This window comes from Sabethes cyaneus, chromosome 2, assembly GCF_943734655.1.
Source record: "Sabethes cyaneus chromosome 2, idSabCyanKW18_F2, whole genome shotgun sequence".
NCBI lineage: Eukaryota > Metazoa > Arthropoda > Insecta > Diptera > Culicidae > Sabethes > Sabethes cyaneus.
Window position 1 is genome coordinate 66,529,504 of NC_071354.1, and position 16,797 is coordinate 66,546,300.

The 16,797-nt window shown below is 42.2% G+C and overlaps 1 protein-coding gene across 1 annotated transcript; it reads right to left on the minus strand.

Moving 5' to 3' along the window:
- Positions 1-6,255: 6,255 nt before the first annotated feature.
- On the minus strand, positions 6,256-9,615 carry LOC128736871 (uncharacterized). Its single transcript, XM_053831370.1, has 3 exons — positions 9,386-9,615; positions 8,626-9,323; positions 6,256-8,563 (listed from the first exon to the last, which is right to left on the minus strand). Exons 1-3 carry the CDS (start codon positions 9,503-9,505, stop codon positions 6,424-6,426), a joined length of 2,958 nt encoding a protein of 985 aa, XP_053687345.1. The 5' UTR covers positions 9,506-9,615; the 3' UTR covers positions 6,256-6,423.
- Between the last annotated feature and the right edge of the window lie 7,182 nt (positions 9,616-16,797).

Sequence of the window (16,797 nt, forward strand, 5' to 3'; positions counted from 1 at the left end):
AAAGTATAAAACCCAATCTCTGTGAAACCACTATCAGGCTCTCAACAAGCGCTACAAAAAATTTAGTCGACACTGCTTCCGCAAATACTTAAACAACGTTGAGCGTAGACTGAAGCGTAACCCCAACTCCGTAAACTGTGTACAGTATCCCCCCGCTAATCCGACACCCAATAATCCGACGACTCGATAGTCCGGATCTCGCTAATCCGGAAAATTCCGAATTAAAACGTATTGTACTTGACTTCTTTCAATCGAACACTGCCTTTGTTTGACGTCTCCGTTAAAGTCAGAATGGCACTCTTTCTAACTAAATGGAAATGGTACATGATGCTGCTTCTAACTACGTTCACTTTTTCCATGGCTATAATATTTTCATTGCTATTCTCAATAGACTGATGTGCTTGCGCTTATTTCGACACTAACTAAGAATTTTAAAGTATTTTGTTGACGAAATTGAGTATTACCGAGTATAAAACATAGTTATTGCGTACTTACGACCAGGGATGGAAGATCAGTGATTTTGATAAAATCTGTGAGTTATCGCCACACGCACAGATCACGATCCGTTCAGATCATGACAAACAGTGGATCTTTAGCGTTGATCACAAGATTTTGTTCTCTAAACAGTCTCAGCAGTCGATCACAGTGTTACATCTTACCTAGCTGCGAGAAAAAAGATCACACATGTTGTTTGTATTGTGATTCATACGATGCACACAACCAATCGTCTGTATTTGTTATATTTCTCAACGCAATCATGCAATGAACATGATCTGACATGAGCTTTGTCATAATCTGTTCGGATCGCGACAAAGTGTTTGTCGCTTACAAGTAGTGATGTCAATGAATCTGAATCTAATTCGCTTCTATGATCTTGATCGCTAGAAGCGATTTTTTTTCATCACTGCTTACGACAAATATTTTCAAAAATTTCCAGAGTTGTTTACGTATGGATGTAAACAAAACCACATTTCAAACTCACGCTGACGTCAGTTTGACTATCGGATTATCGAGTCAAAATTCGCTAATCCGGCTATAAATTTGTCGGATTAGCGGAGCGGTACTGTACATCAATCGGGGCCTGCCACAAAAGACGATCATTAAGACTGTCGCAGTGGCCTTTTCACCCAATGCCCTTCTGGCATACAAAAAAACCCAACTCGTTCAGAAAATATGTTAGTGCTCAACGGAAAGACGACGGTCTTCCATCAGTCATGTCCCTTGGAAACGCTACTGCGACCAAATTGGATATGGTTTGTCAACTGTCCTCGCGGAAATTCTCCAGCGTCTTTGTCGATGAAAGGCTGTCCGAAACAGAAGTATCGACTGCACCAGATAAGGCCCAGACACAATGCATACGGATTTTACTACGTTGCGGAATTTGACAGAAAACCCATGTAAAAACTGTCAAATTGTCGCAACGTAGTAAAATTCGTATGCATTGTGTTTGGGGCAATAGCGTTCCAAATCTCGGCAATTCTCTCACTAACCTGACTATTGACGATTTTATGATCAAGCAGGCCGCTTTGAAGTTAAAAAGCTCAACTTCCAGTGCACAGTGGTCCAAAAGGGCGAAAAGCGGAACTTTTTTCCTAGTGTCTTTTGCTTTCATTTTATTATTTATGGTCTTCAGCACTTTTGTTGGTATGAATTTAAAACTGTCAAAAGTTAGTCATTGCTTACTATAATGAAAATAAAAAAAATAACTTTGTTGTGTTAGGAAATATAGACATACAGTCATCCCAGTATTATGGGCCACCCAGTATTATGGGCCAGTCTTTACTTTCCGTTAGTTTTATAAGTAGCAAACTAATATTTAACCATCGGGTATGAGTTCAACAGACAGAAGCAACATTCCGTTACATGCTTGACAGCAATACACTTAGTTCCAATGCGTAAATTTTCTTAGTTTTCCGATAGTTGGCTGTTGGCTCCAGTCGACTGTCGATTTGTTGTTATTTTTGCGGCAGTTATAAAAAGTCGGTCGTGAATTATAAGCTGAATAGAGGCATAAATTTGTGTGTTTGAATGCTAAATGGATGAAAATCGAGGGAATTGGTATGTATTCATTGAATTACGGTGAAACCACCTAAAAAAATTCGTTTTCCGCTTTAATATACGAAGCTAAACAATGGCCCATAATACTGACAGCAAAATTCACTTTTCCCAGTATTATGGATCAAACATATAGATCAACAGGGTTCGCTGCTTTTGACTAAAATTGTAATTTGTTTTCAGTAAAACGAAAAAACGTGCTAGGAAAATCAATATACAGTCAATCAATATACAATCAATCACGCTCTTGATCAAGCAAGACAAACCGAGAAAGTTCGGGAAGTTGCAAGGGATCACAGTCTACCGTAGAGTACAGTTCTGCGTTATTTTCGGAAAACACGCAAAACTAATAAGCCAGAATTAAATACTTTTCTTCTTCCTGAACTTATTTACTTTACTTAGTTGGCGTCCTAAGATCTTCAATGCACTCGGTTGTGGGCCAATGCTCTCCAATTCCTCGGACACCGTGTACTCTCCGCCAGATCTCACTCCACCTTGTCTAACCATCTTGCTCGCTGCGCCCCTGGTCGTCTTGTTCCTACCGGATCCGGCATTCTTGCAACATGCCTTGCCTATCGTATCCGTTCAGCCTTAGCTGCCTTTTGTATACTTGGATCGCCATAGAGACCATCACCTTGACGAAGCCCTCTGTGTGATTAGAATGAACTTGACAACCTACTCGAAATCCGAACACAGCACAGAGTACCATCCATCGTAGATGGAATTTCGTCAGTGAATCTAATCTCAACTCACTCAGATAGTTGCTGAGTACTAGAGATGGTCGGGTATGAAAATTTGAATACCCGAACCCGACGGGAAGCCGTCGGGCACGGGTACGGACCCGGGTACCCGACAATCTTTAGTGTTAAATGAGGTCAATAGAGATGCCCGATCTGACCCGTACCCGGTTTCAAAAACAAAAATTAAGAACCCGTACCCGACCCGGAACCGTAAATTATTTTTTTTTAATGCCCGAACCCGCGGGTACGGGTACGGGTACGGGTGCGAGTTTCGGGTAAATTTTCCGCTACCCGACCATCTCTACTGAGTACATTACAAGATACAACAAGATCCCTAAATCACGAGTACTGTCACACACACCCACATCCAACCACACAAACTCACATCCACCCCCTCACATACACGCACGTTTTTTTTTTTTTTCGAAATAAAACCAGTTTTGTTTTATTGACCCTTAATACTGGGAAGATTGACCCATAATTCTGACCAGGTTTAAAAGTGGCCCATAATACTGGGAATGGAATATGGTTACATTTTGTTGTTTTGCAAAAAAGTGTGCGATTTTGGAACAAGATTACCTACAGAACATCAAACTATGATATATTTTTAATAAATTAAGTTATAAATAAACTGTAAATTATTTAAATCTGTGTTTCTATGATTAATTTTGTAGCATCATCATGCTCAACTGGCCCATAATACTGGGATGACTGCAGTTTCAATGGCAAAGTTCTAAATAATGACGGATTTCGCGCCAACTAGTCTATGGGGTTGGCAGCACCCTCTCAGATTTCAATGAAACTTTTTGTGTGTAAATAAACAACTTTGTATTCTTAGTTTTTCGAAAATTGGTCTGGACTAACTTTTGGAAAGGGCTTAATTTTTTTCTCTTTTTTATTAAAAAAAATATAACTCGAAAATTATCGGACCTTCAAAAACATGACCTATAAGGTGACTTTTAGAAAATCTTCTGAATTTTCATAAAAAAATAATGAAAAAAATTAATTAAATTAAATTAAAAATTAAAAATTAGTTGTCTCGACACTGTAAGATGGCAGCCCCATCCCGAGACTCGGTAGCGTAAGCCCTAGTACGGCTACCTACCTAAACCAAAAAAAACTAACAAAAAGGATCAAGAAATATCTTCTCGGAACATTCGGTATGGACCAAGGCGACATAAGGACATGGAATGGAGACTTGGTACCTGGAACTGCAGATCGCTAAATTTCGTTGGTGGCGACAGGGATCAGTTAGAACCCCGAAAGTCTGGCATCGTGGCACTGCAGGAGATCTGTCGCAAAGGCGAGAAAGTGTGAAGTATCCGTGGCGGCAAAGCCCAATTTTTCTAGAGTGGTGGAGCGACCAACGAGCTGGGAACGGGCTTCGTAGTGTTGGGCAAAATGCAGGATCGTGTAATGGACCGGAAAGCAATCAATGTGCGTGTTGAAGATAAAAAGCCGTTTCTTCAACTACACCATCATAAACGTGCATTGTCCACACGAAGGTAGCCCCGACGACGAGGGAGGAAGGGTTCTATGCGCAGCTGGAGGCAACGTACGACAGCTGCTCGCTACGAGACATCAAGATTGTCATCGGGGATATGAACGCCCAAATCGGCAGGAAAGCAATGTATAGACCGGTGATCGGGCCCCATAGCCTGCACACCGACACGAACGATAACGGCCAGCGATGCATAAACTTTGCGGCTTCCAGAGGCTTGGTGATCAGAAGCACTCTCTTTTCCCACAAAGATATCCACAAAGCCACCTGACCAACGACCTTCGAACCAAATCGACCATATTCTCACCGAGGGCCGGTTTTTCCCGAACATCACCAACGTACGCTCCCTACGGAGTGCGAATATTGACTCGGACCACTACCTAGTGGCAGTACATGTGCGCTCAAAACTATCGACGGTTTATACCTCGCGACAAAGTCGCCCTCCTCGGCTAAACATTCGGCAACTAGACAAGCCGCGAACAGCCGAAAACTACGCGCGCGTGCTGGATGAAGCTCTGCCTTCTTCTGTGGAGCTAGATGCTTTAACCCTCGAAAACGGATGGAGTATGCTACGCTACGGCCGTCAACGAGGCCGCAACCGCGGTGCTAGGTGTGAAAACCTCGAGTGCACGAAATGATTGGTTTGACGGGGAATGCCAAGAAGCAATAGAGAGGAAAAAAGAGCTTGGGAAAACTATCTGAGCATAACCACGAGAGAGAATTTGGCCAAGTATCGACGAGCGAGGAATGAGTTGACCTCGATCCTGAGGAGGAAAAAGCGCCAGAAGGAGGACAGAAATCGTGAGGAGCTAGAACAACTATTCCGGGCTAATGATGGATTTATGATAATGATGGTTTATGGATTTGAAGCTGTGACGCTGCTTACGGAGGACATACGCGTGCTTGCCGTGTTCGATCAGAAGGTACTGTGGACAATATTTGGCGAAGTACAAACTGAAAGCGAGGAGTGACGGAGACGCATAAATCACGAGCTACAGGCACTGCTTAAAAAGATTCGCATCGTACATCTGGTGAAAGTCGGTACGACTACGGTAGACAGGACACGCCGTAAGAATGCTGAACGACAGTGCACATAAGAAGGACTCCATATAAAGTAGCGGCCAAAATTGCCGAATGTAAAATTTCACATTTTAGCACATGCTTAAACGCGGTTTGGTAGTAAATTGTCTATATTTTTATGATTCGCGAATAAAATTTTGATAGAAAAAAAAATATCCTGTAGAAATAAGCCGTCAAAGTCGCCCATTTCAAAAGTTTGAAAAATAGGTCATTTTAAAAAAGTCAAAAAATTAAATACTTATTGCGGATGTAAATATTATTGTTATATTGTCAATTGCAAGGAAAATTGTACCATCCAAAGTGCGATATCGCTCATAAAAGTGCTATTTTGCATTAAATCGTTTCGGTATCTTCGGCGCACTTTTTCGTTATATTCCAAGCAATACGTGCGCCGAAGAGACCGAAACGATTTAATGCAAAATAGCACTTTTATGAGCGATATCGCGCTTTGGATGGTACAATTTTCCTTGCAATTGACAATAAATGGTAATAAAAAATTGTAGTTCCAGGTAAAAAAACCAAAGCAAAGCCTAGGTGCTACATTCCGTTATCCAAACTTGACCTTCTGTTTTTATACGACAGACTTTGCAGCCAGCTGTTAGAGTACAGGACAATTGCAGGGCCAGTTGCTACGGCAGTGGCATCGCAAACCCATTGAGAGCTAATGCTGCGCTGTTCCCCGGATAGCAGTTTTAAAATTCATTTTCCCTAACATGTGGGAAGCAACTATGGTCCCAACTAACTTCCCTATAACTTTGTGACATAACCAGAGCTAACGGAGCTAGTCCGTCATACTGATAACTGTCAGAACAAGAACTGTAAACCATTCAAACAAGAAAATTTCGCGATCAATAACTTCTACAAAAACTTGTACTGAAAATGAATTCTTTATTAGTTAAATTTTAAGATGAACAATTTTGTGTCAACGTTTGTTTGCTTGTATGTATCTGGATGCTGACTAAAATTTCTTAAAAATAACAATTAGATGGCTCAAACAACATCCGGGAAATGTAGTACAGGTAAACTCTTTGCGCTTTGCTTCCGTCTTCAATCGGAAGTAATGAGACTATTTGACTCTCCTTCTTCCACATCTGCATCATTATTCCGGCTGCCGTCATCGTCAGCTGAATCTGAACCCTCAACCGGTTCGTCAACTTCCATCGGCGACGGAGTGCTACCCACCATTCCGTCCTGCTTTTCACTGGTCGAATCTGGCGAAACTTCTCCCGACGTGTGCTGGGTCCCGTCAACATTTTCCGATGCTACTGCATCTTCGTTAGTTGCTTCGGTGTCCTGCGCTGGCAGATCCGTCTGACCAACGTTATCGTCAGTATCGGCAGCGGAAGCTACGTGAGTTATGTCCCTGTTCTGTGATCCCTCAGCGGAAACTGACACAATTGCATCATCTGATATTTCCATGGCTTCCGTTGGGTCGTTCTCGGTTTCTGTTCCCTTCTGCATTACGTTTTCGTCCTCTTTCTCTTGTTCCTCCAATGGAATTGTTTCAGGCTCTTCCATGGCTTGATTTTCCTGTTCCTGTATTTCCGAAGAGGCGACATCTGGCGTATCATGTATGTTTCTTTGAATATTTTGTTCAGAAGATGCTCCTGACTGTTTGGGCGAAACATTGGAACCGGCGGATTCAACTGGATCTGTTTCTGCGCCCATTTCCTCTTGTACATTTGTGTCTATTTTCTCCGATTTAATTTGGACAGCCAACAGATCCGTTTCACCACTTTGTGAGCCAGACCTTTGCTGATCCGCATCATCATCGGTTTTTCGTCGCTTTTCCTTCTTATTTTTCTTTTTCTTTTTCTTAGAGTGACTTGATGTATCCTGATCGACCTGAGCGGTGCCGCCCGCTACATGAACGATTTCGCTCCCCGATTGATAAACTGTGGTCACATCTTGGGTATCAACATCCCGTACCTCGTAGACTTCCCCCTCTGGGCAGCTAAGCACAAGTGGTGCAAGAGTTGGATTCTGCTCTGGTGTATCGGAAATAGTCCCGGCGACTTTAGATTCGCCACTGACACGTTGAGACATGCGATTAAATATATTACGAAGCTGCAGAACCCCCTGGCGTTCGGCTCCAACAGGAGATTTCAGACGGAAAAGTCGCTTCGTGGAACTCGGATCCTGCGAGTAATGTGAAGAAGCACGCATGCGAATTTGCTGGTGAGGCGGATATGTTTCGCAACCCATGTGGATGGTTAAATGCAAGCGATTCATATCGATACCGAGCAAAAGCGGCTTAAATTTCGGATGAATTTTCTGTTGCCTCTCCGCTGTGGAAACCCGTCGCTTGGCGATTACAGTACGTCGGTCACTTGGTGGTGGATTTGAGGTAGAGCGAACAGAGCGAGACAATTTGTTGGAACAAGATGAGTACGATCGCTTTCGTTTCTTATCTATATCATAGTCCATGTAAGTCGATTTAGAGCGCGCTCTATGAACATTTGAATCACTTAAAGTCGTCAGCAGATCGGGGGTCTTTGGTACTGATGAATTATTCTGTTGTTCGGCGGATTTGGCTTCAAACGGCGTTCTGGCGCCAGTTGGTGTTCTGAGCCCAAGCGGTGTTTTGGCCCCAGAGTATCTAGGTTGGGGTGTTTTTGATCGATCCGGAGTTTTCGACCCATCGCGTACTGCCTCTTTCGGAATCGCATCTGCATCGATTGATTCTTTAGCAAAGTTATGTTTTTCAATCAAATGAGCGGTAAGTCGATAGCGTTTCATATTGCTATAATCACACACTGTACAGAAGTATCTATACTTCTGTTTTCCGGGCGTTTTCTCCATCTCGTTAAATGTTTCGTCCGCTTTATTAGCCAATGTCGACAAAGGTTCATCGTCAGAGTGATTTTCCGCATCAGCAGAAACAGTGGCAGCTCTAGACGGAGGACGTGATGCCGCTCTCGAAACCGGTCTGGACTTTGAAGCACTGAGAGACGGATCTGTTGGATCTATATGATGGACACGAATCTTATGGTTTTTAACATAGTTGCGCTTGGCAAATGTCATTCCACAGATGTTGCATCGTATTTCACAATCGTGATCTTTCAATTCCTGTTGAGAATCGAACTTAACGCCGCAGTAGTTGCAAATAATTTCGACATCCGTCCTAGGTGCTTGATCGTTACTTGAGTCTTCAATGTCCGTTGGAGAATCGCTTTCATACCGATATCTGAAACCACCGAAAAAAATTAACGTTTATTTAATGGTAATCTAAGCATATTTTCAAAGTACCTCTTTTTCGGTCTTGACGTTTCCACCAGTAGGCTCTGCGCATTCTTACCGTACGCTTTCGGGTTCCAGTAGCTCATCCACTGTGTTCGACAAATTTTGTGTACATCGACCAAGTGCCGTCTCAAATTCCATTTTGAACTAAACAGCTTGCTACAGATACTGCAGATATATTCACAGGTATGATTTTGCATTGATGCAAGATCTTCAAAATGGGCTTCACATTTGTGACACTTCATATCCGTATCAGCGGAAGTAGTAGTGGTTGTTTCCGAACCTATCTCTTCCTCTTCGTCCACTTCATTGGAGGTGGCCTCTGTGGTTGTTTCGGATTCCTGTTCCGACTGTGGCGGTTCCCAATCGAGCTTTCGCTTGCTGTTCCTGGTCACTATGGGCTCTTTTTTGATCGACACCGGTTTCGGCTTGGGAGAATCATTCTTCGGCGACTTCCGAGCAGATCTTCTAGTGACGCGAGTGCCGGAAACTGGAGGTGTACTGTCGACAGGGTTTGCCTGTGATGCACCGCTGAGAATAGCTTGTTCCGGTCCTAATTGATCTAGCAATTCCTCTCGGAACCGTGCTTGATTGGCAAGAATAAGCCGCTTTTGCTTTTCTAGCTGTTCCAGCCATTTCTGTGATTCACTTACATCCTCGTAACACTCTACGCAAATGTTCTGACTGCAACGATCTTTACTGGAAATCTTTCCCATAGAAAAAAGCTCAATGAATTTTTTAATAACCGCAAAGACGCACACGAACTCACCTTTAAATCGTAAAGATCCAGAAGCGCTTCATCCAGTCGCTCTACTGATCGTATTTCTAACTGCTGCTTTTTATCATCCAAACACAAGCGACAGCACTTTTGAAACAATCTTTCCTTCATTGCGATTAAACAGCAAAGCAAAGCAGGGCAATTTTTGCAGAAAATAAGTCCAATAAAGGACGAAATAAACTGAATAAACTAAACTTATCAACCGGCGAAATGTTTACCAATGTCTGCTTCTCAACGTTTATGAACGAACGCGTGAACAAGAAGTGGTGCCAGAGAACTAAAGCGCGTACTATTTTTTAGTGATTAATGAAACATGCGTGTAGGTAATTAACATTGGAATCACAATGAAGCTACTTCAATTGAATTTTTCGCAAATCATTCATGTTAAGAAATAAAATAACCAATCGTTAATTCAAAAAGCTCGAAAAATCTGATGTGATTATTCGAAAATGTTCAGTTTAAAAATACTAGCAACTGTCAACCCAATCCGATGTTAAAAATATTTAGATGTACACTCTAAAACCTACACGTTAGACCTCTTTAAGCTTAAAAGTAGGTTAAATTAACCGAAAACAGCTGGATACTTCTTACCTACCCAAATTAAATGTATAGTCGTGTGTACAGCTCGTTAATTGTTTATTAATTTAAAGTCAAAAGATTTTTCTATCCTACCGACTACCTAAAAACTAATCCACCTTTTCGCGCGATTAATGGCGGCTAATGGGTACAGTTTTCGACAATGTTTATTTGCTTTTGGGATCTCCGCTCACGTATGCTTGAAAATTCTACAACAACATTTAAGGCTGGAACCATCAACTTGACGTGAATAAAGTTGCCAAAGGCATGCTAACGTTCTCCGAAAGTTGTACCCGCTAGCCGCCATTACGCACGCGAAAAGGTCGATAGCTAGAAGATTCCAAATCGGCTTTTCAGCATGCTGTGATAATACAATAAAAAATCGTGATCCCGTGGCACCTATAGTAAAGCGTCTAGCAGGTCTGGCATCTAGCCCACAACAAACTTTGCTTCGGATAAGAATGTGTTTGTGAGTAGCTTGCTCTCCGGAAATAATCCGGAAAAAATGGCAGGGCCCCAAATTTATTCATGTACAAATATCTGTATGGCAGCGCTGGCCTTCGGTTTCATACGCCTGGAATAAGAGTACCAAAAGTCAGAATTTGTTCTACTGCGTTACCTGTTACGTTACGTAATCTACGAGTAATCCTTCAATAGAGCACCCCTCGAGCACTAAGTGGCAAACTAAATCTTGATGTCGCTGCCATCGCTGCTATCGCTCCAGCACAAAGAAATATTGATAAAGGTACATGGATATTTTTTGATGCGTTTGGCAAACTATTTCTGGAGGGCGCTACCGACAGGTTTTACACACAAAAAATCGATTACTTCCTTCGAGCCTGTTAATCTGTTCTCTGTGCTTAAACGTTATATTTCAAGAGCCAGTACAGCACCCGTTCGCTAATTGCACAAATGAGGCGATGCGATTAGCGAATTTCGTTTTTTAATTGCACGATGGTTGCCAATATTTATTGTAAAACGTGTTGCGTTATCACTGTAAAGAACTCTTCACATGCATTCACACGTACGCTAAATTTTGGGAAAAACATTTAAATTTTTACAAACGAACTAAAAGCTTAATAAAAGTGTTCAATTAGTCAAAGTTTAGCCAAATTTGCATGAATTTGTTTGTAGTGTATCTACGTAATGCAGAGATAGAGAGTTTGCATTCGACAACGCTGCAGTTTTGTTTATAGCAACCACCTGGGAAACCACGTGTAGTTTGACAGCTAACTGCTTTTTAGTTGCACGATCGTGCAGTTAGCGGACGTGCAATTAAAAGACGGTGCGACTAGAGGACGTGCAATTAGCGCACGAGTGCTGTAGTACGCAATAATTGTATTGTGAAATTGAATTGTTATTTATGCAACTTTCTACAAATTAAATTCAATAACAAAAGCACAACTTATAAAAAATCGTTTGTTATCGATATTAACTGCATATGCGTTATAAACGAATAAAACGTATGGTTACGTTTTATTTCAATAATACGCATATTCGCAATGAGTCAGGTAAAACAGTAGTACCAGTACAGCACCAGTCTAGCAGATGCTTCAGTATGAATAGTGCTTTAGCGAAAATAGCTGAAGGGTAAGCTGTCAAGCTAGACCACTTGACCATCATTTTGGTTTCACTTAAAATGTATGCAGATGCAGGTTTTTGCCGTGCTCTGCTAAAAATCTTAATTCACCGCGTTTTATTGGCATAGCGCAGAAGCCGTATCGATTTGCTCTTTCTCAGTCGGATGTTACCTTCTTCGGCGCGACGACCCAGGTAATCAATAAGCATTTCCAATGCAATATAAATGCAAGCAAATAAGCATTTAAGTTGCCTTAAATGCTACTTAAATGCTATTTTGGCAAAATATGCGGCTACTTTACTGCTAGCCCTCTTATAGTGCTGACAATGTTTATTTGCAGCTAGTTACCGACAAGAAGAATTTAAATAGAATTGTGGATGCCAATTTACAACAGTTATGCAGTCAAAAGGCTGATAAACAGCAACCTGCAGTATAAAACGCCAGGGATGCTAATAAACGATTGATTTACTGCTTATACTAATGCTTATTGGTTACCTGGGGAGTTTTGTTTTGCTTTTGGAGTACTTTACTGCTTTGCTCTGCCGGCGAGTGAGCATCAGTTTGGTTTCATCTTTTTTTTTCTGCCGGGCTACCGAATGCATGCTCTCAAGGTCACGGAGCAAATCGTTCCAGTCCATATAATTGCCTATCGCATATTCTCTTTGGGACACGGAGCGAATAGTCTCGTGTCTCCAGTGTGCGAAGAAAATATTAGCTCTGGTTGTCGTTGTGCTCTTTCTGCGCAAGATGAGTGGTCGTAAGAGAAAACAGTATTCAGGCATCGTTCGGAGGGAGACCAAACGGTTGAACAGAAAACGAAAATACTAGATCGTTGTGAGAAGCATATTGTTCTGCCTCTGTATGCATTATATGAGCAAAACGAAGCCTGTGCAGATGATAGTCTTGCCAGCGCGTTGTTCCTACCATGCATATATGGGCCCAATTCTGCAAGTCACGTCGAGCTTCGCTTTGCTCGACTAGCTCAGTTTTGACAACCTGCGAGTTGCCTAATATGTACTACGCGTACGTACTGCACGAAGCTCTACCTTCCCCTGTGGAGCTAGATGCTTCGACCCTCGAAGGCGGCAAAAAGAGCTTGGAAAACTATCTAAGCAATGCCATGAGGAAGAATTTGGGCAAGTATCGACGACCGCGGAATGAATTGACCATCTTGAGAAGAAAAAAGCGCCAGAAGTAGGACAGAGATCGTGGGGAGCTGAAACAACTATTCCGGACTGACAGGCGCAAGTTTTACGAGAAAGAGAACCAAACTCGTAAGGGCTACGCACCTAAACCTGAAATGTGTAGGGACGAAGGAGGGAATCTAACCACAAACGAGGTGGTCGACAAGTGGAAACAATTCTTCGATGAGCATCTCAACGGCGATATAACCTAGTGCCTACAAACAGCCTGCCCACTCCCGATCTCAAAGAGATCTGACGAGAAATCGGTCAGCTAGAATATTAGAATACCTCTACGTAGTGCCGGTGGCGCTACGCAACCTCGGTTGTCGTACGCTAGTAGGGAAGGGCACCTCCGTCAGCAGGATAAGGACCTTAGGCTAGCAACCTACTGTACCCAAAAACAAAAAAGTAGCATGAAAACACGGACACGAATGTCCCGGAACATGGAATGGCAAGCTGGCTCAACTTGTAAGGGGGCCGGCTGAAGCATGAAATCCTGGGGCTGAGCGAGGTCCGCCGGCCGGGACTAGCGAACACAATACATTATCCGGGCCAAGCTTACTCTACTCTATCATACTACGAGGTGAAAATGCAAATCAAAGGAGGAGGAAAAAGGAGTTGGATTCCTACTGAGTCCAGGAGCATATGCGGCCCTGATGAAGTGTGAACCGATAAACTAAAGAACATTTGTTGCCAGATTCAGAACATGGGTTAGAAACCTTACAGCATTTCAGTGCTATGCGTCAACAGATGCTACCGACCTGCAGGAGCTTCTACCGCCAGCTGAATAGCGTGGTTGAGAAAATCCCAAAGGGGGATATCCCAATCCACTTGGACGACTCCAACGCGAAGATTGGCTCAACCAACGCGGACCTTGAAAGCGTCATGGAACGACATGGCCTAAGAGAAACGAGCGAAAATGGGGAGCTGCTTACAAAATTCTGTGGTGATATCAACATGGTCATTAATGGATCACTCATCCAATGAAATGAATATAATAAAAAATAGTGAAATGAAAATAGTCCGGAATAGGCGGAGTACAAACAGCGTGCCAGAGTGGCAGAAGCGTATGAACCACGAGTTTTAGGCACTACTTGGAGAAATTCCCATCGCACATTTGGCAAAAGTTAGGAAGCCACGGTGGGCCGGCCACGCCGCAAGGATGTCGGACGACTGTATAGTGAAAGTCGTTCTCTTTAAGAACCGTGTCGGCACCAGGGAAGAGGGGCCCAACATACTAGATGGCACGACCAGGTTCAATCTGAGAGAGAGAGAAGTCAGCTCGGTGACAAATTGTTTTCTTTTTTCTTTCTCTTATGTTTGACGCAGAAAATTCAAATCTCGCCTCGATTCTGCATTCCGATCAGAAACGTCCCGATCGACGTGTGTTATAGCCAAGGGGTTTCCAACAGCAATGATTACTACGCACCTTAAAAAAAAGTTACTTTTGATTAATTAATTGATTACCTCTGATTACCAGTAATCAATCTCTTGTGATTACTAAAAATAATCATGATTACCAATGATTACTTAAGATTATCATTGATTACTAGACTGATTGGCTTTGATTACCTAATTAATTCGTAAACCATTACTAAAGTAATCTCTGATTACTACGCACTTATACGCCTTACTGGAAACCCCTTGGTTATAGCATACGATGTATTCCGATAGGAGCACAATTTCTTATCAGATCCGGCTCCAATCGGTATGTAGAATAGAGGCGAGTATCATTTGATTCAAATCTGCACACTCGGGTTTGTGAGGGGTTCGAAATTTGATCCCAAATAAATCCTTCCCCTGTTTTATTCAATCAAGTTAGCCAAGTTTACGGTGACAGTTCTAACCCGGTTCACGCTAACAGTGCGGCACACAAAAACCAGCCCTGCTGGCTCCTCGCTCTCAAGGTTCAATGGGTCAAACGGGCAAAACAACTCGTTCGAAATAAGTCGAGCGGAATAAAGACCCGTTCGGAATACAGACTAAAAGTAATCGTCACAGGGCCCTATTTTGTAACCTGGAAATAAAATAAAAAGCTTGTCCAATTTAATTCCACTCTATATATTTTATTTTTGACAGATACGTATTTCGCCTGCGACTTGCAGGCTTTCTCAGTATCTGTTTTCGAACTAAATTAGCCAAAGCAATTTTACAGTTTTTATAGGAGCTTAAAGTTACGTAATCTATGTGTAAGTATACAAAGTTGGTATAGGGAAACTAATTCTATTGTAAACTAAATTCTATTGGTAAACTAATTCTATTGCAAGTCTGAAATCTAAAAACTAATTAAATTAAGGAAAACTTGAAAAAGCCAAGGGTAAGTCGCTGAGAACATTCCGTTCACCTCATTCATAGAAATTTTGTTCAATCTGTGCCGCTGAGATGCTGATCGTGTGAAACCAGTCAAATTCGCCTGCGCTCAGCCAGACTGTTTTGATCGTTTTGACAATAGCAAACATTGGCAGGGCTGCCAATTTCATAATATTTCAAAATTTAAATGTCAAAAAGGCGGCCACAGTGTGCCATGAACTGTGAAATGATTGTACCGCAATTGTAATCAATGAGGCAGGCTGTTCCCTAAATTGAGCCTGCAACAATGTTCTAAGCGACTTACCCTTGGAAAAAGCCTAATGGGATTATGCGAATAATGTGAATCCGGGATCTGTGAAAGGAGAGAGAGCGAAGTTCTTTAGCCAGAAGTTGTTTCGTCTGAGTGTGTCTCTGTATGGCACATATTTTAAGAGCCAGGAGTAACCGTTTCCAGGGTCTTTGTTTAGTAAAGTGGAGCATCTCTTGTAAATTTCTAAACTCTCCGTTACCTTCCACGGTGCGTTATCTTCCACGCAGAGCAGTTGTTTATTACTTTTGCGTTGTCAATGGTCAGCGGATGATTGTCGTTGGAGATATGCTCAGCCACTGTTGATCTAAAATGGTGTCAGACCTTTCTCGGTATCTCTTGATGCTTTTGTTACCTCTGCCGAGTGTTCTTTAGTACGTGTTTCCAGATTCCTTCTAGTCTGGCCGATGTAAACTTTTTCACAAGGTGGGGCCCACCTGGTGGGCAACTGATTTCATAAATCCCGGATTTTTTATGTTCTTCAATCGAGTCTTTAGTTGATCCCAACTTATTTTTGAACTGGTTGTTTCGGCTGGTGCAGACTAGGTCAATTCCAAATTTCCTCATTTTTCTACGGAGAGGACGTGTTATATTTTCGTCATATTCTATTGCCACTCTCTTAAGTTCTGGTGTTATCGGTGTTAGTATTGTGAGTGATTTTTTGTATGCTTCTCTTCTTTTCTTGGCAATAATGTTCTGGATTGTCCTTCCTTTGCATCCGTTCAGTTTTGAAATTTCCAAAATGTGTGTCAATTCTTTTTGTTTCCGTAGCTCACTTAATGATAATGTTTCCATCCTGTTTCATGTGATGGACAGCTGCCATTTTGTGTTGGTGGGAGTGGCTAGATGAGCTAGGTATAACTCGCTTGGTGTTCGTTGGTTTCCTGTAATTTCAATTTCAATTTCTGTGCTTTCAATTTGTCTGATTACGATATCCGAAAAAGGAAGTTTTCCGTCTTTTTCTATTTCGTGTGTGAAGTGTATGTTCCTGTGTGTGCCATTCATGGCTGCTAGAATGGTTTCCAGTTCTCCCTTTTTGACTATGCTGAAAACGTCGTCGACGTATCGCCACCACCACCTTTTTGGGAGCACCTTGTTTTGTTCCAGCTTGCTTTCAATGTTAGCCATGAACAGCTCACACGGGAACGGTGATAATGGATTGCCCATCGGTGCACCTTTTAACTGTTTGTAATAGTTGTTTCTAAATGTGAAGTAGTTCTCCTCCATACACAAATGTGTCAGCTTTAAATAATCTCCCACCTTTTTTCACCATGCGATGTCCTCATGTTTCAATCAATAGCTAGTCTTCCAAGAGGCTTATCGATTCTGTCCCCTATTCTGTATTTCGAACGAATCTTTATTTCGTTCGACTTGTTTCGAACGAGATGTTTGGCCCATTTGATTTTGCTAGCGGAAATTTCGTTCGAAATACCAGTGGCGACTCGTG